This window comes from Drosophila albomicans, chromosome X (assembly GCF_009650485.2).
Source record: "Drosophila albomicans strain 15112-1751.03 chromosome X, ASM965048v2, whole genome shotgun sequence".
In the NCBI taxonomy this organism is placed as follows: Eukaryota; Metazoa; Arthropoda; class Insecta; order Diptera; family Drosophilidae; genus Drosophila; species Drosophila albomicans.
The window spans coordinates 23,951,793-23,976,992 of record NC_047627.2 but is presented as its reverse complement, the minus strand read 5'-3'; the positions used below and the strand labels follow the sequence as shown (position 1 = coordinate 23,976,992).

General features: G+C 37.4%; 2 protein-coding genes across 2 annotated transcripts in view; one reads left to right on the top strand and one right to left on the bottom strand.

The window, feature by feature from the left end:
* The first annotated feature begins 1,343 nt into the window (after nucleotides 1-1,343).
* The window catches only part of LOC117578256 (pneumococcal serine-rich repeat protein), an 85,209-nt gene continuing 61,352 nt past the window's right edge, over nucleotides 1,344-25,200 (top strand). The window contains exons 1-3 of the mRNA XM_034263675.2: nucleotides 1,344-2,232; nucleotides 3,620-3,970; nucleotides 6,389-6,545. Of these exons, the coding sequence (XP_034119566.2) occupies nucleotides 1,730-2,232; nucleotides 3,620-3,970; nucleotides 6,389-6,545 (1,011 nt within the window). The 5' untranslated portion in view covers nucleotides 1,344-1,729. The remainder of the gene's footprint in view (nucleotides 2,233-3,619; nucleotides 3,971-6,388; nucleotides 6,546-25,200) is intronic.
* LOC117564538 (pupal cuticle protein 20) lies at nucleotides 21,090-23,499 on the bottom strand. Its single transcript, XM_034243364.2, has 3 exons — nucleotides 23,069-23,499; nucleotides 21,438-21,638; nucleotides 21,090-21,363 (listed from the first exon to the last, which is right to left on the bottom strand). Exons 1-3 carry the CDS (start codon nucleotides 23,374-23,376, stop codon nucleotides 21,234-21,236), a joined length of 639 nt encoding a protein of 212 aa, XP_034099255.1. The 5' UTR covers nucleotides 23,377-23,499; the 3' UTR covers nucleotides 21,090-21,233.

Below are 25,200 nucleotides of genomic sequence, written 5' to 3'. Positions count from 1 at the left end.
TCGCTGCTTTTGAGTTTTGCTGCGGTCGCTGGCAGCTTTATTTGTGCGTGCGCGTTGCCAATAAACGGGCAGAGGCTTCTGCTCCTGGCCAAAAAAAAAGTGGCGCAGCGAATTTGTTGTTTGTGATAAAAAAAATTAAAAAAAAAAGTAAATATTTTAGCGTAATTTCTGTTTGCTATATACATTTGCATGTGTGTGTCTGTGTGTGAATTTTAGTGAAAGCCCAAAAGTAGGCAACAAATTTGTGGATGACTTAACTGATGTGATACGAGAGTATTTTCCGCAATCGCAAAGCTGTTGTTGTTGTTGTAGTTGCTTGTGGTTCCTTTGCTCTCTCGCTCTCGTAGCAGCAGCAGCAGCAGCAGCAGCAGGAATTCCCTTGCAGCGTCAAGCGCAAATTGTTTGTGTTATACACAGACAACGACGACGGCGCCCACGCAGCCAGAGAGAGAGAGAGAGAGCAGGCACAGTGGTTGCGAATTGTCAGTCAACTGGGATGACTAATCCATTGCCCAGCCCAGCTGGAGAGAAAATACAAAATGCCCAACAACAACAACTACAACAAAATGGCTACGCCGATCAGTGCTGCCCATGTCCAGCAGCTGATCATTGTCAGTGTTGCCTATTTAGCAGCGCTGTTGTTGTTGCTGCGGTCCCACTGTGAGCGAAGTGAAGAAGAAACCCAAAAAAGAGCCAAAAACAACAACAACAACAGCAACTTGACAACGACAACAAATACGACGGCGTCGCTTTCGTTGCCATCGCGCCTGTTAAACTCTCCTGTTTTGCGACTGTGTCTGTGTGTGTGTATTTTTTTTGCGCTCTTCTCTCATTACTAAGGCAAAAATTAGACAAAACGTGAAATGTGTGTCGCCGTCGTCGTCGTTGTCGCAGTTTCAGTTGTCGCTGTTGCTTTTTGCTGCTGTTGATTGCTGCTATTTATTTGTGAATAAGTGCACGAAAAACAAAACGAAACAAATATTGAAAATCAGTTTAAAAAATATGCAAAATCAAGTTACACACACACATAGATGTAGTCGATAGTTTCTTTTTTTTTCTTCGTCGTGTGCGCTTCGCTCAGTTGCTCTCACAATTCACAATTTTCATTCACAAGTGCAAAGGCAAATAGCAAGAACAACAACAACAACAAAGGTGCCGAGTATAACAATGGCGCGGCTTAACGAAATGAGTGAAGAAGAAGAAACAGCAGCGCGTGCTTAACCTAAAAGTGCATGACAAAAGTTTTGCACACACACACACATGCGTTGGAGTCAGCTTATCTGTGTATGTGTGTGTGTGGGTGTGTGTTTGATTAAACTCAATTCATTGCTTTTTGTTTTCTGCTTCCGCAAATCCACAGATAACAACAACAACAACGAGCAACGAGTGTAAAAGAGACAACTACAACTAAAGCAATCGCCGTCGCAATCGCAACAAAAAAAACAACAATGCATAGTTCCTGCTGAGTAGCTTTTTTTTTGTTTTTGTTATTGTGTGTGTGTGTGAGTGGGAGTGCGTGTGTGTGTGAGTGTGAGTGAGTGTGTGTAGCCATGTCGCTGACGCCGCCAGCTGACAACAAAACAACTAAACACTGCCACCTCGAAACAATAAGACAACGACAACAACAACTGTAACTACAAAACTCCCCTCCCCTTCCCCCCTCTACACATCGCCTCGCATCGCTGGAAGCTAGAAAAACAGAAAAGGAAGAGAACTAAAATCCGCAAACATGGAGCGCATGTGGCGCAAAGTGAATCACAGCCTGCGCAACAGCAAATCGCAGTCACAGTCCCACGCCCAGCAACAACAACAACAACAACAGCAACTACAACAACAACAACTGGGGAACGCTGCAACGCCACAATCGACGGACACCATCAGCTCAGCGGGCGGCTTTGGCGATGCTCAGCTTGTTGTGGCCGTGCAAGGCTTACAGCCGCCAGGTGGCGCCACCTCCACAGTTTCAACTGTCGCCATCTCTGCCTCAGCAGCGGCAGCCGGTGGCTGCAATGCGACCGGTCGTCGCTTGGCCAGCAGCGGAGGTGTCAGCATCCAACAATCCAACGCTGGCAACTGCCACAAATCGCTCAGTCAGCATGTGCTGCAAACACGCACCGCCTCCTCGGAGCGTCGACGTCGACGTCGGCGCAAGAGTCGACCGCGACGCAGCGGCGGCATCGGCATGGTCGGTGTGACCAGCTGTGTGGGCGATGGCGGTGGCGATAATATGTCGTAAGTATTTCTTCTTCTTCTAATTAGACAAAACTCTTCAGTGCTTCTTTTACCAATTAAGTTATTTGTCTTGTCAGCAGTCTCATTTGTCTTGCAAGCTTTTGATTAATTAAGCAACGAATAAGAGACAGCTTACTATCCATTTTTTACACAATAATAGTTGTTGGCTATTTTTTTACTTTGTGATATTTGAATAAACTATCCAACTACAGTTATTGAGGTAGCTTTAAATATTAATAGTTCATTCGCTTTATGGTCACACTTTTTTATTAAGTATACTGAATAGCTAAGTTTTTTAAGGACGCCAAAAATACACGAAATTGTTACCTTAATAATTGTAAAACAAACGTTGCAAAAACCAATAAAGAAAGCTACAGTTTAGTATGCTCGACTACGAGATACCCACTACCCATTTTCATTATGATCAAAACATTATCAATATACCAGATATACACTTCGATTAATTATGTCAATGGTATATTTTCAATATTGTTGTATATCAATATACCACATATACATTTTGAATATTTATATCAATGGTACTTTGAATGTGGTACTATATCAATATACCAAGTATACCCTTTGATGAATATTTAGTGTGGTATAGTGGTATAGTAATTCGGTATATTTTAAAATTAATAGCGCACTCATAAATGAGTAGCGAGTATCTCACAGTCGATCACACTCGACTGTAGCTTACTTACCTATGCGGTATATTAATTGGTATATCTGGTATTTTTTAGTCTATGACATAGTTTGAATGTAGTACTGTATAAATATTCCCAAACTAGTATTTGGTATATTTTTAAGTATTTTTGAGGTATATTAATGCGGCATATATAAAAATTAATATCGGACTGTTTGACTTTTATACATAATGGTATATTTTGTGGTATATTTTTAGTATTTTTGCGGTTTATTAATTTGGTATATATTACTGCTTCCTTTTTTTTTGTGGAAAATTGTATATTCTCAGTATGTTTGCAGTTTTAGTAGGACATTAAATTAATACCGCAATGTTTTACTTTTATACAAATTGGTACATTTCTGGCATATGTTCAGTATTTTTGCGATATATTAATTTGATATATTTTAAAATTAATCTCGCACTGTTTTGCTTTTATACAAAATTATATATGTTTAGTATTTTTGTGGTATAATAAGTCGGCATATATGAAAATTAATACCGAATTTATTTTACTTTTATTGGAAACAGTATTATTTGATATATTTTTAGTATTTTTTTGATATATTTTGAAATGAATCTCGCACTCTTTTGCTTTTATACAAGCACTCTAGACTATAGCTTTCTTACTTGCTTTCAAATTGAATTCCTTCAAAAAGTAAATTCATAACTGAATGAATTTGTATTTATCTCGCTTTGCAGTTCCTCCGGAGGCTTCTACACACTGAAGGAGCACCATCAGCACTATCGTCATGGCCATCATGGTCATCATGGCGGAGGAGGCGGCGGCGTTGGAGGCGGCTCGAGTTCTCATCGATTGTTTGCCACATCGGCGCCCAGCGGCACCGTAATGATGTATCCAAATTCGCATCGTGCCACAACAGCTTCAACTAGTGGAGCAGCAGGCGGCGGCGGAGGAGGCGGAGGTGGAGGCGGGGCTGCGGCAACAACGACACCGGACATTTCGCTGAGGCAACGAGCGGTGGCAAAGCTGCGAATGTTCAACTTCCATCTCAACTGGGATCTGCATATGACGCACTGCAAGCCATGCGGGTGAGTGGAAACTCCAACTCCAACTTGCAGCTGCAACTGCACCTGTGGCAGCTCCGTGTGGCAAGTTAGTGGGGGGGAAGGACTTTTGGAGTTGCAAGTCGCAAGTGGCAACCACTTGAGTGTTTTGTGCTTTTGTTGGCCCAACGAGTTTTGTTCCTTCTTTTCCTGATTTTTTTTTTTGTTGTTGCTGCCCCCTATTTTGTTTTGTGGCAAGGTTCGGTGGCTTCGGTGCAAACTGAGTCGGTTAGTTGGCTTCATTCAAGTGCGGCAGAAGTGGCATAAAAAAACGGGGGGAAAAACCCAAATGCAAAAATGTAAAATGCAAATGTGGGTCGTCGACATCCTGCGAACTTTTTTTCAACCATTTTCCTTCTTAAATTCTTGCGGCTTTAATAACACAACATCACAGCATCACAACATCAACAGCAGCTCAACTCTTTCAGTCCCAAATGTGTCAAATTTTAATGAAGCTGCAGCTAACGAGCCAGGTTGAGACTCGGCTCTGTTGACAAACACACAAACACACACACACACAAGCCACAAGCGCCAAAGTTAATGATGTGGGAGGCCATTTGGGGGCCAACACACACACACTCACATATTTAGCCACCTCATTATACCCGCTACCCATAGGGTAGAAGGGTATTATAACTTTGTGCCGACAGGAAATGTATGTAACAGGTAAAAGGAGGCATCTCCGACCCTATAAAGTATATATATTCTTGATCAGCGTCAACAGCCGAGACGATCTAGCCATGTCCGTCTGTCCGTCTGTGTGTCTGTGTGTCTGTGTGTCCGTCCGTCTGTCCGTATGAACACCTAGATCTCAGAGACTACGAGAGATAGAGCTATAATTTTTTTTCGACAGCATTTGTTATGTTTGCACGCAGATCAAGTTTGTTTCAAATTTTTGCCACGCCCACTTCCGCCCCCGCAAATCAAAAAAATCGAATAACAAGCGTAATTTTAAAGCTAGAGTTGGTACATATAATAACAACTATAGTAGTTATGATTCCTGAAAATTTGGTTGCGATCAGATAAAAATTGTCGAAGTTATTAAAGAAATACTTTTGTATGGGCAAAAACGCCTACTTATAAGGGTCTTAGTTACTTTGGCTGACAATCTGGTATATTGAACCGTCTATGGTATATTTTGAATGCGGTACTATATTGATATACCAAACATACCATTTGGTATATTTTTAGTATTTTTTAAGTATTTTCGGTATATTTTCAAAATGATACCGCAATATTTTGCCTTTATTAAAAATGGGTAGCGGGTATCTCACAGTCGAGCACACTCGACTGTAACTTTCTTACTTGTTTTTTATTTGCCACCAAAACCTCATCAACGCCTTCTTTTACCTTTTACCTTTTTCTCTTTTTTTTTGGGGTGGGGGGCTGCTTAGAAAACTTTTTGTGTGACGGTTGGGGAAGCTAGAAATTATGTTTTTCTAGTCTAAGGTTAGAGATCGCATGCAATTAGGCAATACTCGAAGCTATTGCTTGGGGCATATTAGGGAAATTTGAGCAGGAAAACGATTGTCACGAAGTGCTTAAGACACCTTAGGAACGCCTTTCAAGAGTTTCAAGGTGTCAACTTTGTTTCAAACGCGTTCAGAATACATTATTTCAAATGATTCCAAATTTTAATAAGCAACTCAATGTTTCAGATATTAGGATGTTGAAGAGTCGCCCCTTTATAAATATTATTCATAGTTTAATAATCGTAATTAGCACTCAACTAGCTAACAACTAGCAACTTAACTAGACGAAGGAATTAAAGAGTAAAAATTCAAAAGTGTTACCAAATCGTTCAAAGCGAGGATTTTAGTATCATTTTACTACAATAATATAATATTAAACTGACTCTTTATACTTTAATTGTTTTTTTTTTCTAATGAAATAGTTCATATTTTTGTAACGAAATAGCTATTTTCTTAGAAAAAAGATACTAAGTGTGGATCTTAGTATATTTTAGTTACAGCTTATTACAATAATCCTGAACTGACTGTAAATAACTCTTGTTAGAAGAAACATGCTAAAAAATACTACAATCCCAACTGTAAGTTTTAAAAAGTTGTACTAAACGTAGCATAAAATATACAGTCAAAAAATCCTGACGTCCGTCTGTCCGTTAACTTCGCTCTGTGTATCTTGGCGATAAACGTAGCTAAAGACTTAAAAATTGGCATGTGTATTAAGCAAGGCTAAACACATCTCGGGTTGAATTGAATTTTTGGCTGGCACTTCAGAGTGCAGTGTTGGGTCGTTGCACCATCAAGTGGCACTGCGTCATTTGATTTGCCGAGTGGCTCAAGTTGATTTTGCTTACTATCTTGAATAACAATTGATAAGAACTGCAACTTGAACTCTTTCCTGTTTTTCTCTTCTTCCTCTATCATTTTCTGAACACAGTCCTCGCTTGAGTGGCAGCGGCAACATCATCACCCGTCGACTGTGCCGCAATCGTCGACGTGAGGACAATGAGCTCTATCGCTCCAATAGCTTCAAGTTCGAGCGTTTTGAGCGCAAGGAGTGCCTCGAGGAGCTCTCCAACACTTTGCAGAAGCAGGTGAGTGAAACCTCGGTCCATTGACCGCTGTCGAAAAATTAGAAAAAAAAAACAAAAAACACAATTAAAGCGAGCGTAATTTATGCGTGCCACCACATGTTGCATGCCCCACCCACCCAGCTCATCCATCTACTCTTAGTCCGGGCAATTTATGCGCATAGATTACATCTAATTGAAGCATCGAAAAAGAGAAAAAAACGACAACATAAAATTCTATTTTCTACCCCCTAATTAGAAATGTTCTCCGCTGCACAAAAATTGCACTGCAAAGGGCGAAGGAGACGAGGGAGATGGAGGCGAGGTCTGCGGTCTTTGGTCACAGGTGTCTGTCTGAAACTTGTTTGTCGAAAGTTCATTTGCCAGCTTGCCGGGATTGGGGGGAGAGGGGGAGGAGGGAATCTAATTAATGGCGCGCAACAAATTGAATTTTAATTGAGCGTCGAATTTGATTTGGCTCTTTCGAAGTGGTCCAGGGATCCCATTTTGTGTGAGGTGTCTACAAGAAAACAGCGACGAGCAACGCGCGTTAACAAAGTTAACTGAATTTGATGCCATTGATTGTGGGGGGCTTGGCAGGAGAGTTGGTAATTATCAAAAGACTGCCAACTGGACGCGAAATTAATGCAACTCACATTATGCATCGTTTCTCAATTTCAATTTCAATTACACATTCAATTTGATAGAGCTAGCAAAGTTGGCAAAGTTAAGCACAAAGCGCGACTCAAAAGTCATTTTTGCATTTTAATTTTCTGCTGTTTAGCAAGTTGGCAGTCCTTTTTTTGAAACCTTTATCAAAAGGTTCCACTTATTGAGAAAACAAATTAATAAAATGTGGAATTTGTGAACAATGCGGCAAGAATGCAAAGTTCATATAGTTTTCTATAACGAGTTGGCAGTTCCAGTTTAATTCAGGCCTTATATGTCGTTAGAATTTAGTTTTGAGAGCTACTTTGTCATTTTTTCCATTACTACATTATTTTTGCTGACAAGTTGGCAGTTTATTGTATAGTCATGGGAATAGAATACGCTTTTCCAGGTTTGCAATGAAATTTAGCAAGTTGGCAGCTCTTATAATCATTTAGAGGTAAAAACTTTGCAGTTCAAATATTTTATATGTTTCAAAAATACACGTATTTTAAATGAAAAGATATATCCTGCAATATAGTTGGCGTAATTGACCAACAAGTTGGCAGTCTCAAAGAAAACCCTGCTTATTAGACGTTGCATAATAGTTAGGAATTGAAATTACCACTATAATTGTTTTCTAATGGTAACTTGTAGTGTACGCAGCAAGTTAACAATCCTAAAATAAATTTGTGGTAACGAGTTGATAGTTCCAATTTTTTACTAAGCGCAATCAGGGTTTAAGTCGTAAAAATATTGAGCTTAAATATAAACTTGGCTTATGTGACAGCGCAAAAACATTGTCCAACAACAATGTTCAGCTATAGAGCTGTTCAGCTGCAATTTGATTAAATTTTCGAATGAGTCATCGACGAGAACAACAAGTTGGCAGCCCCCAATTAAGTTTTCGCCCTTAGGTAAAGAAAGGTTTAAAATCGTAATAGAATTTAGTTAAGATATGTTTTTTGTGTAAATTATCGTTTGAAATTTGGTTTAAATGTTAAGAGCAAACAACAAGTGGGCAGTCCTTAATAAAAATTTGGCTTTCAAATCACATTGGACAGCTAATAAAGTTGTTCGACAGCAATTGGATTGAATTTTCGAATGAGTCATCGACAAGAACAACAAGTTGGCAGCCCCCAATTAAGTATACGCCCTTAGGCTTCCTTCCCTTCCACCAAAATAAAGAGTGAACACTGAAGTGTTGAGCATTAAGCGTGGGCCATGTCCTGCGCTAATGTAATTCAATTTTTAAAGCTTTAGCTTGTCGTTGCGTGTTTGCTACAAACTCGGAGAGAAAGGGGGAGAATGGGAATTTGTTTGACAGGCAGACCATTTATCAGAGAAAGAGAAGCGAGAGAGAAGTTGCAAGTGCGCTGTGCGGTTTGCCACTTGAAAATGTTGTCGTCTCAGCCAGACTTCTTCTTCTGTCTCCATGTCTGTCAGCTGTCCAACTCGATAAGCGCCAGCATAAGAACTCCTGGGAACGGAGTTCTGCAAGGTGATAAATAAATAAAAAATTGTACTTGCCACCGTCGTCGTTGTCTGGCTAAAAGTTCTCAGATTTTGATGGCTTTATCAAACCGCCTCGACTCCATTTCGTCTTCGTCCAGTTCGAATTTCAGCTTAGATTTATGTGCTCGACGCCGCATTGTGACATGACGGCTCACGTGAATCTTCCACCTGTCTCTCCGTCCGTCTGTCTGTATGTCCTCTTACTAATCATGCTGGAGTGCCTCTGCAGCAGACACGTCTGCTGTTTTTCTTCTGCCACCCACTTGTGGCTGTCGCTGTCAATTTGATTTCCAGCCGAGCGAGAAAAATGCGACGCCGAAGACAAATGGCAACGAAATTCCCTTTGGCAGCTTAAGTAGTTGCCACAAAGCCCCCCACCCAACAAAAAAAAAAAAACCGCAAAACTTCTCCGCCCGTAAATTTGAGCTGCCTAAAAGTATGCCACAAAATATTTATACTTATGTAAATATTCTATTTGAATTTGTTTCTGGCTGCTTACGTCAGCACCGAGCACCGAATCCCTCGTTGAGTGCTGGCTCAAACAGCCATTGTCTCTTCTTGTCTCTACCCTGTAATTATGTGTGAAATGAGATGAGGTCCATCCTCCATCCACATCCATTTTGTGTTCAAATTTCACAGAAATTTTAAGTGTAGTTTCTGTCATACTGCTGTCTGTCTGTCCATGAATTGTTTGGCCAACTAGAGTCCCAGTTTTGGAGCTATTGACATGAAATTTGCTACACAGCTTGCCTTTAATGCTGAATGGTGAAGATGTGCTTAAATTGTTTACAACTAGATAATTATATCCTAATGGATTTGGAATCATCTTAAAATCAATATCATTAGTAAAAACCATATTCCAAACATATTGTCTTATCTACCCTGTAATTATGTGTGAAATGAGATGAGGTCTGCCCTCCATCCACATCTATTTTGTGTTCCAATTTCACAGCAATTTGATGTGTTGTTTTTGACATCCTGCTGTCTGTCTGTCCATGAATTGTTTGGCTAACTAGAGTCGCAGTTTTTGAGCTATCAACATGAAATTTGTTACAGAGTTTGCTTTTTATGCTCTGCTGAAGATGTGCTTTAATTGTTTATGTCTAGATAAATATATTCTTATAAATCATATTAGAATCAATCTGTTTAGTAAAAACCATATTCCAAACATATTGTCTTATCTATCCTGTAATTATGTGTGAAATGCGATGAGCTCTGCTCACTATTACCAATGTGTTTGATATCCGGCTTTCTGTCTGTCCGCGTGTTGTTTAGCTAACTAAAGACGCAGTTTTTGAGCTATCGACTTGAAATTTGCTACAGTGCTTGCTTTTTAAGATACGCAGAAAATGTGCTTTAGTTGTTTAGAACTAGATAAACCTATCCTTATAAATCTTGAATCATCTCAGAATCAATTTCAGTAGTAAAAAATCTATCAGCATAAATTTGAAATCATCTTAGAATCATATTCCATACATTATTTTCAAGCAGTAAAATAATTACATTAAATGAGTTGCCAAGTCTAAGCATATTTTTATGCGTAAATCATTTTTCGTATAGCTTTAATCTAATAAAGAGCTTTATCAACTTTGTTGTGCTGAAGTTCGTAAACAAGTTACATATGTGTAATATAGCGCTTTGATTTATAACTCTGACCACATATATATTGAATTTGAAATGATATAACTCGCATAATTATTGGGAAATTAGATACACATTCACTTAACCAACTATCCCAAAAGTTTCACAACAAACAAACAAACAAGAGGAAAAGTTATGCGCAAAAGAGTTGGAGTTGGGAATTGGGGAGAAAGCGGCCTACACAATCGTATAGTTTGTTATTGCTCCTTCGTAAATTGTTTATTATTGTAAACAAAAAAAAAAAGAAGAGCAAAACTTTTGCCTTTGGGGCTTGTTCTCTCCCGATGCTATTGAATTATGTGGACTTAAAATTATTAGATATGCGAGTTAGAGCTTCGGTTTCCGGTTTGGTTTTTGGGGGATTGGGGATTTCTTATTTTTGTGCTTTTCTTTTGCGGCCCAACGCCCTTGGGGTCAAATGCAATTATTTTAAATGAAATTTTTGGCCAGAGGGGTCAATGCAACTGTTCAATAAATATTTACAAAATTCCATTTGTGTGAAGCAAATTTATGGCAAATTTCATTTGCGGCTGCCACCTGCAAAACTTTGAAACCTTTTTTTATTATCTTGCTATTAGTGAAAATAGTTATTTTTGGCATTTTTTCAAGTTGAGAATTCATTTATTTATTTAGTTATTCATTTAAGATTAGTAGTAAGTCATAAAGATTTTATTTCTTGTTTTATTCATTGTCATTTCAAATTCATCTTTTACAATTCAACTACACTTTAGTGACTTCCCTTAACTTGAAGTCTTGAAATGTTATGAAGTCCATTCTTGCCGCTTATCTAAGAAACTCTTTCCATCTGCTTCCCATTCTCCTTGCTTGAGCTGCAATTTGTTTCAGTCGTAACTGAATTCCTCCTACCCACTTTCCATAGGCTTTTCCATAGCGTGTCCATCTATTTTCATCTCCCAACTGTCGACAAACATCCAGGCAGGCAGGCAGGCATTGTCCCTTATAATTTCTCCCTCCTACGCATTACTTTTGATGGCACAATTTGGAGCCACCTCCAACTTTCCCCTCTCCTCCCCCACCCCTTCGCCTTCGCCCTCGCACTCCTCCTCCTCCTCATCTTTTGGAGAGGAGGAAAAATTGCGCAGTGATCTGTGTGCTGGCAATCATTAGCCTCAAACAATCAGCAGCAACCACTGCCTGTTTATTCATGCAACAATTGTTGATTGCCTTGCGTGGCTTAACCCACCACTGCCCCCATATATTTTGCGCCTTTTTTATACCCGCTACTCTTAGGGTAGAAGGGTATTACAATATTGTGCCTCTATGTAACTGACAGAAGGAGGCATATCCGATCCTATAAAGTATTCTTGATCAGCGTCAACAGCCGACACGATCTAGCCATGTCTGAATAAGCAGACATATAGGAGATAGACATATATTTGTGTTCTGTTTGCAGGCAGATCAAGTTAGTTTTAATTTTGTGCCACACCCATTTTCGATCCCGCAAAATTGACAAAATCGAAAAATAAGCGTTATATTTAAAGCTATAGTTGCAAATTTTGGTACAGTTTTTACTTGTTAGTTAGTATATTATTTGGTATATCTGGTACATTTTGCACTCTATGTTATACTTTGAATGAGTACCATTCATAAGTATATGTATTTATATACCAAAAACGCCGACTTTGACATATTTTAGTATTCTTGCGGTGCAATAATTTAGTATTTTTGAGGAAGAATACCACACTGTTTTGTATTTATTCGAAATGGTATATTTTCCACTATATTTAGTATATCCAGTATTTTTTTAGGTATACAAATTCGGTATAATTTAGAAATAATACCACAATATTTTGCATCCAAAACGGTGTATTTTGGTATATTTTGTATTCTAAGTATTTGTTCGTTGTAATTAGTAATTATTTATATTTTAGGAAAATACCTTTTCGGTATATTTTTTGGTATATCCGGTATATTTTGCACTCTATGGTATATTTTTAATGTAATACTATTTTAATATACCAAAAAATAGTCTTTGTCACATTTCAGTATTTTTGCGGTATATTAATTTGGTATATTTTCAAATTAATACCGCACTGCTTCGTTTTTACTCTCAATGGATATCACACAGTCGAGCACACTCGTTTGTAGCTTTCTTACTAGTTCATTTTCGCCATGCTTGTGAATTATTTGTGGTAGCTTGCAAGAGAGAGATATGTTATGATATTTGACCCAAAACTGCAATTGAGAAATTAGTTAGTGGCCCACCCTCTGCTTTTCATGGTGTCACCCCCTCGCGTAGTTCTCGTTTGGCTCGTTAAATGAAATGCGCAATAAAACGAGTTAATTTCCGACGCCTCGCGTTGCAGGCGCAAAAAAGCGACCTACAACAAGTGGCAACAAATTTAATCAAACATTACACACGTATCCACTGTATGTGTAGAAGAGGTGGAAGGGGCTTCTCTCTCCCCCTTACCCATCCCCCTCATTCGCCTGCTCTTTGGCTGTTTCTCATTCACACCCCTCGCTCATTTCGCTTGGGTGTTCTAAATAATTCATGTCGGCAACATCGTTCTGTGTGTGTCCTTTGTGCTCTGGCATTTTGTACGTCTAAAACTTGTTGTAATACATTCAAATGAGTCCACAGCTGTATGTATGTACCCCCTCTCCCCCTCATCCCCTCGCTTTTGCCTCCTCTCTACTTGTGTGCGACGATGTATTTTGTGTAAATCTCAAGTTGTTCACAAAAAAAATGTGTACATACAACAACGTTGCAAAAAGTAGAAAGTTTTTCAAGTTTTTTTCCAGCTGCACTGTGCAGCTCCACAGTGGTACATAAGCGCCGAGCATTACCTTAAAAACACTTCACTTGTGACTAGATTTTATTATTTTGCAAAAGCTCTTTGAAGTGAGCTTGACAAGTGCAATGTTTTTAGCATATTTTTAAGTTGGCGATGTTAAAGTTCATTAAAATCATTTTAGTATATGGACAAAAGCCTTAAAAAAAAGCCGAAAATATTTGAATAATTTTTACATATATATAACTATGAAACCAATATTATTTAAGCTCTATTAATCTGAAAGCAAAGCTACATTTGTAAAATTGAAAATAAAATGGCTAATCTGAAAGTTCATTTGAAATACTTAGATATTAAATACATATCTCTCTAAAGCTAATGAAGATCTTAATGTTTATATATTTATACCTAGGTGTGAAATCAATAATTTTAAAGCTCTATTAATCCTAAAGCTCTTAAATAGCTACAATTAAAAAATTCACTGTAAAATGTATAATCTTGAAACTTTAGCTTACTACACACAGTGTGATATGAATTATGTTTAGCTTCCTCTCAAATTCAATTGAAATTTTTGCGTAAGATAAAGCTCATTAAAGCTTTTTGTGCCTATTATTGTTTAGCTTACAATCAAGTTCATTTCGTATTTGTTCATAGCATAAACTGATACTTTTGCGTAAGATAAAGCTCATTAAAGCTTTATTTTTGTGGTTATTATTGTGCTGTATTTTGACACTGTGCAAACTTTTGCACGCTCTGCTGTTTCCCCTTCAGTTTTTTGAGCTTGCTGCCGAAAAGAAGTTGCTAGTGAATGGTATGAATACGAGTGTGAGTGTATGAATGTGAATACATTCGCATTCACATTCACATTCGCCGTCGTTGTCGTAGTCAACTTAAATATGCGTTTCACTTGTCTTGCATATTATTTGGCGCATTAAATTTATGTGCGCAATTGTGCTGAGTTGTGTGAAATACAGACACAGACACACATTGATACACACACATTCACACATATACTCACACACACACTCTCTCTTAGAGTGTGTTCCCTTGTCTGCTGAGACGCTTTTCTTGCCTTATGGCAACTCTTGGGTTTCCAGCTCGCATTTCTTCGCATTTCGATTCAGGCACCTTGCACCCCCGACTTTTTCACCACCTCCTTCGGTAGTCCCCTCGTCGGTTGTTGCGGCTCCTTTTGGCTCCTTTGTGTGTTATTATTCAAAATCCAGTCAATAATACGAAACGCGACGCTAATTTATTATCGCCATGCCGAACACACTTTGTAAATATTTCACGAGAGCAGTTACAATTACAGTTATCCCCCGATCCCGCTCCCCTTCCCTTCCCCCTCTTCTCCTCCCCCTTCCTTCTTGCTCCATGTGTCGTGGCGCTTTTCAATTTTATCCCTTTTATTGGCTTTGCATTTTTTACAACTGCTTAAAATTCATACACAAATATTCCGACATTGCCCGACAGCTCTCCCTTTCGCTCTCTCTCTCTCTCTCTCTCTTTCTGGCTCCCTCTTCCCCTCCTCTAAACAGCTTCCCTCCCCCTGAGTTTTATTTCCATTTCCTTCGCATGTTTCTCTCGCTGTGACTCGCTTTCGTGTGCAAATTAGTTTATTGGAATTTCTTGTTTGCGTTTTACACAATCTCTTACTGTCCCCCCTTGCCCTCTTCACGCTTCCCCCTTTCACCCCCTTTCGCTCTTATTCGCCTTCGATGCGTTCATCACTTGGTTACACTTTGGTTTTATTGCATACATATGTGTCCACTCATTGCTGCGGTTCAACCAAACAGACAGACGGACAGACAGACACTTCTTTCCGACCACAGCAACAGCAACAGCAACCACAAGTTTCTCTTAGGGTTCATTCGCGTTTAAAGCTTTAAGCTCGCTTTTGTCTCTATAACTTGATTTATAGACATTCCTTGTCAACAAAAACTTGCTTTAGAAGATCTCCTCAAAGTAAGTTTAGTTGATCGCATTAGCTGATTAAAACTGCAGAATACAATTTCAATGTTCTTTCATTTTAAACAAACTCTTCTATTTTCTTCCAATCTCTTGTTTTTTATTTCTCTTTTGCTGCGTTGTTCGTAAACGTTTTGAGTTGACTTTGTGTTTGCTTAGCTTTCAAGTGTTGCGTTTGAAACTTTTGTGTCAAATTTAAAATAAACTTATTTCTGACTTCTATTTTCTTCCAATCTCTTGTTTTTTATTTCTCTTTTGCTGCGTTGTTCGTAAACGTTTTGAATTGACTTTGCATTTGCTTAGCTGTGAAGTGTGAATTAGCTTTGATATTGAGGAAACATTTGTGTCAAATTTAAAATCAACTTAATATAATTTAAAACTGTGCTAGTTTCGTCAAATCTATTTTTTATTTGACTTTTACTGCGCTATTCGTAAACGTTTTGAGCTGGTTTCATTTGCTTGGCGTTGAAAAATATGGCTTAGCTTTAACATTTATGAAACTCAAATTAAAAATCAACTTGAGAACTTAATAATCCATATTGATAACCAATTTTTTTCGATTCACTTGATTTTTTATTTTCCTTTTGCTGTGCTATTCGCAACTGACTTTGCATTACTTACTTAGCTTTAAACTGTGGCTTAGCTTTGATAATTATCAAACTCTTGTGTCATATGAACGTTAAAATGAACTTGATAAATACTCTTCTATTTTCTTGCATTCACTTGTTTTTTATTTCCCTTTTACTGCACTCTTCGCAAACGTTTTGCGCTGACATTGTATTTGCTTAGCTTTGAAAATGTGGCAAAATAAACAGAGTGAAGTAATTTCGATGGCACGAGGGAAGTTTCAGTGTTGAGTGACTCTTGAGATTGGACTGAGAAGGACATTGTTTTAGACAAGTTATGGATATGACTTGACTTGTTGTTAGTTGGCAGGCAGTTGCAAAGGGGTGGAGAATGAGAAGGAGTGGGAGAGGAGGGAAGGACTGAGACACACACACACATATATACTGACTGGCTGGCTATTAAAATTTTAATGAAAATGATGCCCGTTGGGACGAAGTAACGAGTAACGAGTAACGGGTAACGAGAGAAGCGAGAAGTGAGAAGTGAGCTGGAGGGACAATGACTCAGACACACACACACTCGCAGCAGAGTGTGGGGAGGAGGAGGGGAAAGGGGAAAGGGGGAAGGGGAAGCTTTTAGGCAAGTGCGTGGAGCGCAGCGTTGTGCGTGCAACTGCCATATCAATATCAAAATAAAGTGTATGTGTGTTTGTGTGTGTGTAAATTTCAAGTCTGACTGACACGCCGCTAGATGGCGCCCTTAGCTGACAGGCACGCAATCCCTCTCCCTCTCCCTCTACCCCTTCTCCGCCCCCTGCCAATTCCAAGTACAAGTTTTGCTCCAGTTTGGCAAATTATTTGCACGTCTTTTGGCTTTAAGTTTTCGCATAGCTTTCACAAGTTAACTACTTACTACTTGTTACTTGCCTTCTTCCGCTGGAGTCACGCTGATTGAGGGAGGGAGGGGAAGAAAGCAACTTTGTAAACCTATTGGAATAGTTAGTTGGTCAAAGATGAAAGATGCTGTCACGATGGCTGCTTTAAGCAATGAGCTAATGCAATAAAATGCCAAAATATATGGCATCGATAGGAATAATAAGCTGAAGGGAGAGAAGAGAAGAGTAATGGAAGAAGCAAAGCTTATATAAACAAATTACTATTTATTTATTATGATTTTAGAATATCATCACAGTTAAGAGGAAGAAACTATCGACTAAAGGTGCTAAGGGAAAAATCTATGAACAAAAAACCTTTTTTTTTGCTCAAAACTTGATAATTTCTTGCACTTTGCTATTCAACGGAAATACTTTGTGAGAAATGCGAATGTGGTCAAAAGGTGTTTATAGACTGCAGTATTATCAATTATATATACCAAATTAGTGTACCGAAAAAAAAACAGATATGTTTAGTTGGTATACCGTTATAGTACATGTTATAAGCATATATAAATCTAGTATATTTTGCACTCTATGGTATATTTTAAATGTATTACTATAAAAAATACCTAATTCAGTACTTGGTATATTTTTAAGTATTTTTGTGGTATTATTATTTGATACACTTTATGGTATAACCCTGAATGTAATATTTTAAATATACCACATATAGATGTTGGTATATTTTAGTATTTTTGTTGGATATTATTCAGTATATATTAAGAATAATGTCACACAGGCATCTCTCATGGTATATTATGAATGCTATTCTATATAAATATACCAAATATGGATTTTGGTATATTTGTGGTGTAGTGAAGTAATACATTTAAATTATAATTCAGTGGTTTTTATAAGCTAATTAACGTTTACAGTCTGCGCTTTTAAAATTTCTCTTTCTGTTTCTCTCGTCGTGGCTTTAAGTGCAGTTCATAAATGTCAGAGAAACTCATAATTTTGCAACTATTTAAGTCTTTGGGGCTTGCAATTGAGCCTGTGGCAGTTGCAAGCTCCGCAGTATATTGTCAGTGTTAGAGTGCAGTTTAAGCCCAATGCAGAAAAAGCACTTAATAAAAACACAAGAAAAACTTTTTGCAGGGGAGGAAAATGTAAATTCAAAGTGATTACAACTCTGTGCTCGGGTAAATTTCTCACTTTTTGCGCTACACTTTTAATACCCCGCTCGTTTAAAAAATTGCTTAATTTGCCACACACACGCAAAAGTAGTGTTGGAAAACCTCTTGAAGATCGCTTTTGAGGGCTGTCCAACACTTGACACCAAAACAAGTAAACATTAAAATAAATGTGAACTTTAAATTCGTTGGAGAAAATAAGTTTAAAGCCGTCTGTCACGAAAAGTAGTGTTGGAAAAGCTCTTGCAGACCGCTTTTAAGGGCTGTCCAACACTTGACACCAAAAGAAGTAAACATTAAAATAAATGTGAACTTTAAATTCGTTTGGCAAAATAAGTTCAAAGCTGTCTGTGTGTGTGTGTGTGTGTGGGTGGCAACCCTGGAGGCAACAAGCGCGTTGCACAACACTCACACCCTTCCTCCTCCCCTCCCCTCCCCTTTCCCCCGACGAAGGCGTTGCGAGGGTGAGCGACGCTTTGCTCGAGGCGCAACGCAAATCCGTTTAAATTTATGGCGTGTCATTGTTTTGGCATAAAATTAAGTGAGTGCAGTGCTCGACAGCAAGGGAAAGGGAATGTGGGAGTGGGGTGTGGGGAGGGAAAGGGCAGGGCAGGGTGTACATGTGTAACTTGTGTGGTTAAACATGCACAGACATGCATGCAAATGATTGCAGAAGGCGACGTCCAATGAAATTCAATAAGAATGTTGCCTACTTTCGGGCTCTCCTCTCCTCTCTTTTTTCTCTCGCCTTCCCTTTGTCGCCTCGAGCCTGAGCCAATGTCTGCTTCTAATGGGGAAATATAATTCATAAAATTCATAAGCGCCCTTTTAATTTATGAAGATTTCCCCCCTCTCCCCCCCTTCCCCCCACAAAGTATTCGACGCCCCCCAGGCGATGCGATGCTGTGTAATTTTAATTAATGCGACCGTCGTTTAACATCAACGAAATGCGAATACGAAACGATAAATGAGCAGAGAATGCACAAAATCCAAAAAAAAAAAATTGAATGGAGAATATCATCGTAGTAAGGAATGGAGGGAGAAACTGACAGCTAAAGATGCTAAGGGAAAATTCTATGAACAAAAAAGTTTTTTTTTAGGTGAGACAATGCTCAAAACTTGACAATTTCTTGCACTTTTTTTTGTCTTTCTATTCAACGAAAATACTCTGTGAGAAATGCGAATGCTGTCAAAGGGTGTTTATAGACTGCGGTATTGTCGTTAAAATATACCAAAAAATACAGAAGTATACTGAAATTTATATTCGGTATATCGATATACTGCATACTATAGTTGAAATATACTAAATTAATACATCAAGCAAATACTGAAGTATGCCGTATATTTGGTATATAGATATACTATATATTAAATACTATAGTTGAAATATACTAAATTAAATAACACAAAAATACTGGAGTATACCGAAATGTATATTTGGTATATCGATATACTGTATTTATATACAATATTCAAAATATACTAAACTAATATTCCAAAAAATACTGAAGTATATCTACCATAAATGTATATTAGGTATATATTATATACTACTGTAAAAATCAAACACCAAAAAAATACAGAAATATGCTTAAATTTATATTTGGTATATCGCTAAACTATATGCTATAGGTAAAATATACCAAATGCATATTTGATATATCAATATACTATATTGAAAATATACTGAATTAGCATACTGAACATACTAAAGTATACTGAAATTTATATTTCGCATATCGTTTTACTTCATATTATAGTTAAATTATATCAAATTAATATACCGATTAAAAACTGAAATATACCGAAATGTTTAGTTGGTATATTGATATACTAATACATTCAAAATATAGATTATTCTAAAATTTGACGAATTCTAAATCAATTTACATTGTTTACGTGGCAATCTCTGGATCTAGAAGATATAACATTGTGACATTTTGGCATAGAACCCTAATTTTACTTTATATTTTAGTCAATTAATATATAAATATGCAATGCCAGGAAATGTTTTGATACGTTTTGGTAGTTCACGGAATGAAATTTCCTCTAATCGTTTGCAGAGTATCTTCTAGTCAGAATATTATAACTTTACTAAAAGTTTGCTATTATTGTTTAGCTCATTTCGCATTTTGCAGCAATTGTCGACAGCATCTTTAAGACTTCTCTTTTTCACGTTTTTTGCACTTTTTGCATGCAGACTACTTAAGAATGCATACTACACTTAGTATATGGAAAATGGCAAATGCTATCTAGATGGTTTTATGGTCTTGTTCTTTCGCTCTCTCTCTCTCTCAGTTATATATGGATGCGTATATATGATTAATGTTCTCGACAATGGCCAAAAAGTTGCCAAGCACACAAAACAAAACAAAAAACAGCTGAAAGAATAAAAGTTGAGTGCGACAACTTTTTAGCTTGTTTTGATTTTAGAAGTTGGCAAATTCGAAGAAGAAGAAGGGAGGCCAATTGTGGCTTTTGGTGTTTTTGTTGTTGTTTTAACTGCTGCTTAACTGCATATTAATCAGTTTTACTTTTGCCTGACGATGAAACTTTGCCAAAAAGTCGAGAACATGCAGCATTTAAACATCGAACAGCAAAGAGGCGTGCCAGGAGACGACGACGACGCAATGACGACGACAGTCAACAGGGCGTATGAGTGTTTTTTTTTTTTGAAGCAGCAGATGCTTGGCTAACTTTGTGGCAGAAAAATGCGAGCATACGCTAAATATGCAGGGAGTTAGATGAAGAAAGAAAATGGGAATTGCTATAAAATGCGAGGATAATACGAAATTTAAATTAATGTGGTCGGAAAAAGCAAAAATTGTATTTCAAATATGGAAACATTTTGGAAGATATTGGGCATATGATATAAATTTAAATTCTGAGATCTATAAGTATTATTCTTTTGAATAATGGGAAATGTTTAGAAGTGGCTCATAATAAATAAAATGGGGAATTATATCTTTTATTTAGAAAATTGCATTCTTACCTCAGTTTCATATGCAATTTGCTAATTGTTTCGTCTTTTCTTGAAATATCTACTATTTTTTCTAATCAGTTTTGGAATATTTTGCTTGCGTAATGTGTTAAAATATACCGCAAAGTCTATCGAAAAGTATGTCGATATACTATAACATTCAAAATATACTAAAATATAAGGTATATTTGGAATATTTGATATTAATAATGTGTTATTATATGAATCGGAATATTTTGAGAAATATCGGCAAATGCTTTTAAAATGTATATATATTTTTCATAGAATAGAATATTTTGTTAAAGAGAGTAATGTGTTGAAATATACCAAGCGTATATTTGGTATATGAATATACTACAACATTCGAAATATACTACAAGCTGTAAATAGTAATTTAAAAAATTCTCTTATGCAATATTTCGGGGGAATATTCAACTAAACTTTATTCACATTCGGTAGAAAATATATGTATGTATATTTCTTAATGAATAGAACTATGTATAAATTGAGCGCTGTGGTCGATTCGATCGCAATTGAGGGCGGGGGAGATCTGTTGTTGTTTTGTTTTGCTTAGTAATGTCTGCGCTGGCGATAACCGGGAGGCAGATAACGTGAAGAAGACGCCGGAGAACTGGCTGCACCATGATAGGCATTGCCATGATAACCGCCAGCAGCTGCAGCACTGCGATGCTGATGAGGACTGGAAAGAACATAGGATGAGATTTATTTAGTAATTTAAGAGTAAAAAGAGGGAGCGAAGGGGAGCAAACTTACTCGGCGGGCAGCGAGGGGGAGGTGGGCAAGTGTGCACCCTCGGCATGGAAACCGTTCTTATCGGCCTTGTAGTTAACGGTATACTGCTGGCCATCGTCCCCAGTATAGGAGTAAGATCCACGCACGCCCAGAGAACCATGTGGCCAGCCTCCCTTGAACTCGCCGGTCTCATCGCGATGGATGCCATTGCCAGTATCGAAGCTGCAAAAAGTGCACAAAGAGTTCAAATTAAATTAGAGAAGTCGTTGGTAATATTTATAAAAATTTAGAATGTAAAATGTTAAAAAGAAAAATTCTTAAATGTCCCTACAATATGCTATAGTACTCTTATGGTATTTTTATAGTATTTTTTACCTAATAGATTTATAAAAAAATGAGATCATTTTTAAATTGGAAACTTTTCAAAGCGAAACTTCTCTAACGAATTCTTTATGAAAGCTCAACAGATTTAGATTTCAATTATTAAAGATTAATTCATATTTTAAGTAAAAGCTTTCATAACAGTTTCTCGAGAGGATTTGCTTCCTTTATAGATGTGTTAGAGAATTAATTTGAAATTTAAAGATCTGTGTGATGCTTCCAAGGAAAATAGCTGGTATGTGTTCTGTGAACCATTGGGAAGACATTTTTAAAGTAAATAAAGATTTAAAAACAATTTGAAGTTAATAAGCAGCATGCTTTTAGAGTTTAGCGGTTGCTATATAGTTGCCTTCAAAGACATCCATTGACTCTCACTCTCTCTCCTTACAATTTTATGCGTAGATAGCCATAATATCGCATAGTAAAATAGCAAGCCTATCCTTATAATAAAATTAAAATACATTGATGCTAATAGCAACTGGCAGATTATTTCAAAAAGCGTTCAATATTTCTTCGAAGTTTATTGACTGAAAATTTGTTTGCTAAAGTGTTTTAAAAGTGTACGATAGTTGTAGCGATAGCATTTTACAAATGCGAGGAAGTGAAGAAAAGAATCGAATTTGCGGAATTACAAAATTAAACATTAATAAATGGAATTTAATTACGCAAGTTACCAATACAAAATATAATTCGATTACGCTGTATTATTTATATAGAGCTTCGAAACTGCCTTTTAAATAATTGCGATAGTTGTAGCGATAGTAACTTTGAACTAGTTCTAGCGATAGTAAAGCATTTTACAATCGCAAGGAGTTTGAATAGAATTCAAGTTGTGGAAATACGAAAGTTATACAATATTATTTCTATAGAGTTTCGAAACTGCCTTGAAAATAATGACGATAGTTGTAGCGATAGTAACTAAGAGCTAGTACTAGTGATAGTAAAGCTTAGAAATAGAATTAAATTTGCGGAATTGTGTCTGAGTTGTTGTAGTATTTCTATTGCGATAGTAACACCATCGCTACTATCCTTTGAACTATCGTTTGCTATTAAACAATATTATTTCAATAGGGTTTCGAAACTGCCTTAAAAATAATGACGATAGTTGTAGCGATAGTAACACCATCGCTGCTATCCTTGGAACTATCGTTTTGCCATTAAGCAATATTATTTCTATAGATTTTCGAAACTGCCTTGAAAGTAATTGCGATAGTTGCAGCGATAGTAACACCATCGCTGCTATCCTTGGAACTATCGCGTGTCATTCTCACCCAAAGTTGTAGTTGCCACTGGCATCGCTCTGGTAGTCGCTGCGCACAATGGGAATCTGCGGCGTCTGGCGATGTTGTCCAGCATAGGCTGAGGCGCCACCAGCAACGCCACCTCCTATGCCACCGATGCGGCTGTGCGCTGCCTGGCCACCGCTAACGCCATGATAGTGCAGCTGATTGTGGCTAGCCTGGGGAGCCAGATACTGATTGGAGGGCAGATAGCGTTGGGGCAGGCGTCCGCCGGAGACGGCGACCAAAAAGCTGGCAAGCAGCAGGCAGGAGGCAAGGACAACACGTTGATGCAACATCTTCTTCTTCTTCTTTTGCACTTTTGCGGCAGAAACACTTCACTTTAGTTCACTTGACAACTCACAACCAAAAAAAAAAAGGCAACAAAAAAAGGCGACAACAACGAGAACGAAGAGGCAAGACTCGACTGTTTGTGGTTGGAAGGCGACGCTTTGGTTTTATAGTCTCAGCTCAGAGCTCAGAGTTTGGGAGTCATGCTCAATTTTAATTGTTTTCTGTTCAAGTCTTGTCTGCTGTCTACCTCTTCTTCTCTTCAGCTAGTTTCGCATTGCTTCTTATTCTTTTTTATGTGTGTGTGTGTGTGTGTGTGTGTGTGTGTTTTCAACTCGTTTTGCTGCTGTTCATTTTTGGCCGTTTAATTAGCCAAATGCTGACATGCACCAAAACGCTTTTTGCAATTTTCAAATTTTTCGAATTTCATTTTGTACGTAATTAATGCAAAGACTCTTCAACTTCTTCAAAGGGTGTGCAAAAGGGAGTGTGTGGCAAGATGGGAGGGAGGGGTGAGAAGGGAAGGGGAGGGGGAGCACATTTTAGCGGCTTTAACTAATTATAGCATCGCATTCCATCATTAACACTCGCCATGTTTTTAGAGCGCTTTGGAGTTCCGGCTCGCCTCGCTTCTCACAGCTCGAGTGTTTTTGTTTTCGTTTCGTTTCTGTTTCTGTTTTTTTTGACTCACTTGAGGGCCATCATTACAATCGGGCTTAAAAGTGCCGCTTCAAACATGGCTTGGCCACAACAAACAACTTGACGATGTTCTGCGCGTGAAGCAAATCCGTAAACGGTAGCCATAACATTTCCCTCTTCAGATTCGTTTTTTTCTTTGCCCTTTTGTCTTAGAGAACTTCTGCTTTTGATTGCGTCAAAGAAATGTTTCCATCGCCAGCTAACTTGGCTAAGCTTTAAGCCAACTGGTGAATGCTTTACATTTCCTAAAATCTTTGCTTATACCTTAGTTCTTTACAATGTATATAATTTCTATTCGCTTGAAAGTATTCTATACAACTTTAATCCTCGTATATAATACTGAGTTTCTTAATTTTTGGTATATTTGTTGGTATTTTGTGGACGGTATTTTATCGCCAGTTAACTCGGCTCTATATAGCTCTATAAAATTGAAAATAATTTTTCCTTCGTTTGAAAGTTGAATTGAATATTTGTATTCGAACATCGTAATACTGAGTTTCTTCATTTTAGGTATATTTCTTTGTTATTTTATGGTATTTTAATGACGATATTTTATTTCCAATTACCTCATCTAAGCTCTAAGCCAACTGTCGAATGCTTTACAGTTGTTTATACCTAAGTTCTTTCAAATTTTTATAAATATTTTCTACGGTTGAAAGTATTCTATACAACTTCTATTAGCACATTGTATTTAATACTGAGTTCCACCATTTTAGGTATTTTGCTGGTATTTTCTTTATTTATAAATCTTTATTAGGAATGTTTTCATCGCCAACTGACGCAGCTAAACTTAAAGCCAACTGATAAATGCATTGCAATTGGGTTTGTTTCGAAATTTTATTGTATTCTTAAAAAGCTCTTTTAGAAGTTTTTTGTATAGAATACTTTACTTCGTAATTAATACTGAGTTTCTTCTTCATTCTGAATGAACTTTACTTGGATTTTGGTTGAATGCTTTACATTTACTCGTTTTTACGTTTGCTCTTAAATAATTCTTATAAAATGTATAAAAGTTTTTCTTCGGTTGAAAGTATTATATACAACTTTTATTCGAACATCTTATTTAATACTGAGTTGTTTTATTTTTGGTATTTTTGTTGTTGATATTTTATGGTATTTTTGTATTTATAAAT

Bases quoted from the DNA above. Each gene is read 5' to 3' on its own strand.
- LOC117564538 (XM_034243364.2), bottom strand. From the start codon at position 23,376: ATGTTGCATCAACGTGTTGTCCTTGCCTCCTGCCTGCTGCTTGCCAGC. The intron at 21,639-23,068 runs GTGAGAATGACA...CACTTTTTGCAG, and splicing joins AGTGGCAACTACAACTTTGG to CTTCGATACTGGCAATGGCA. The intron at 21,364-21,437 runs GTAAGTTTGCTC...TGTTCTTTCCAG, and splicing joins TCCCCCTCGCTGCCCGCCGA to TCCTCATCAGCATCGCAGTG.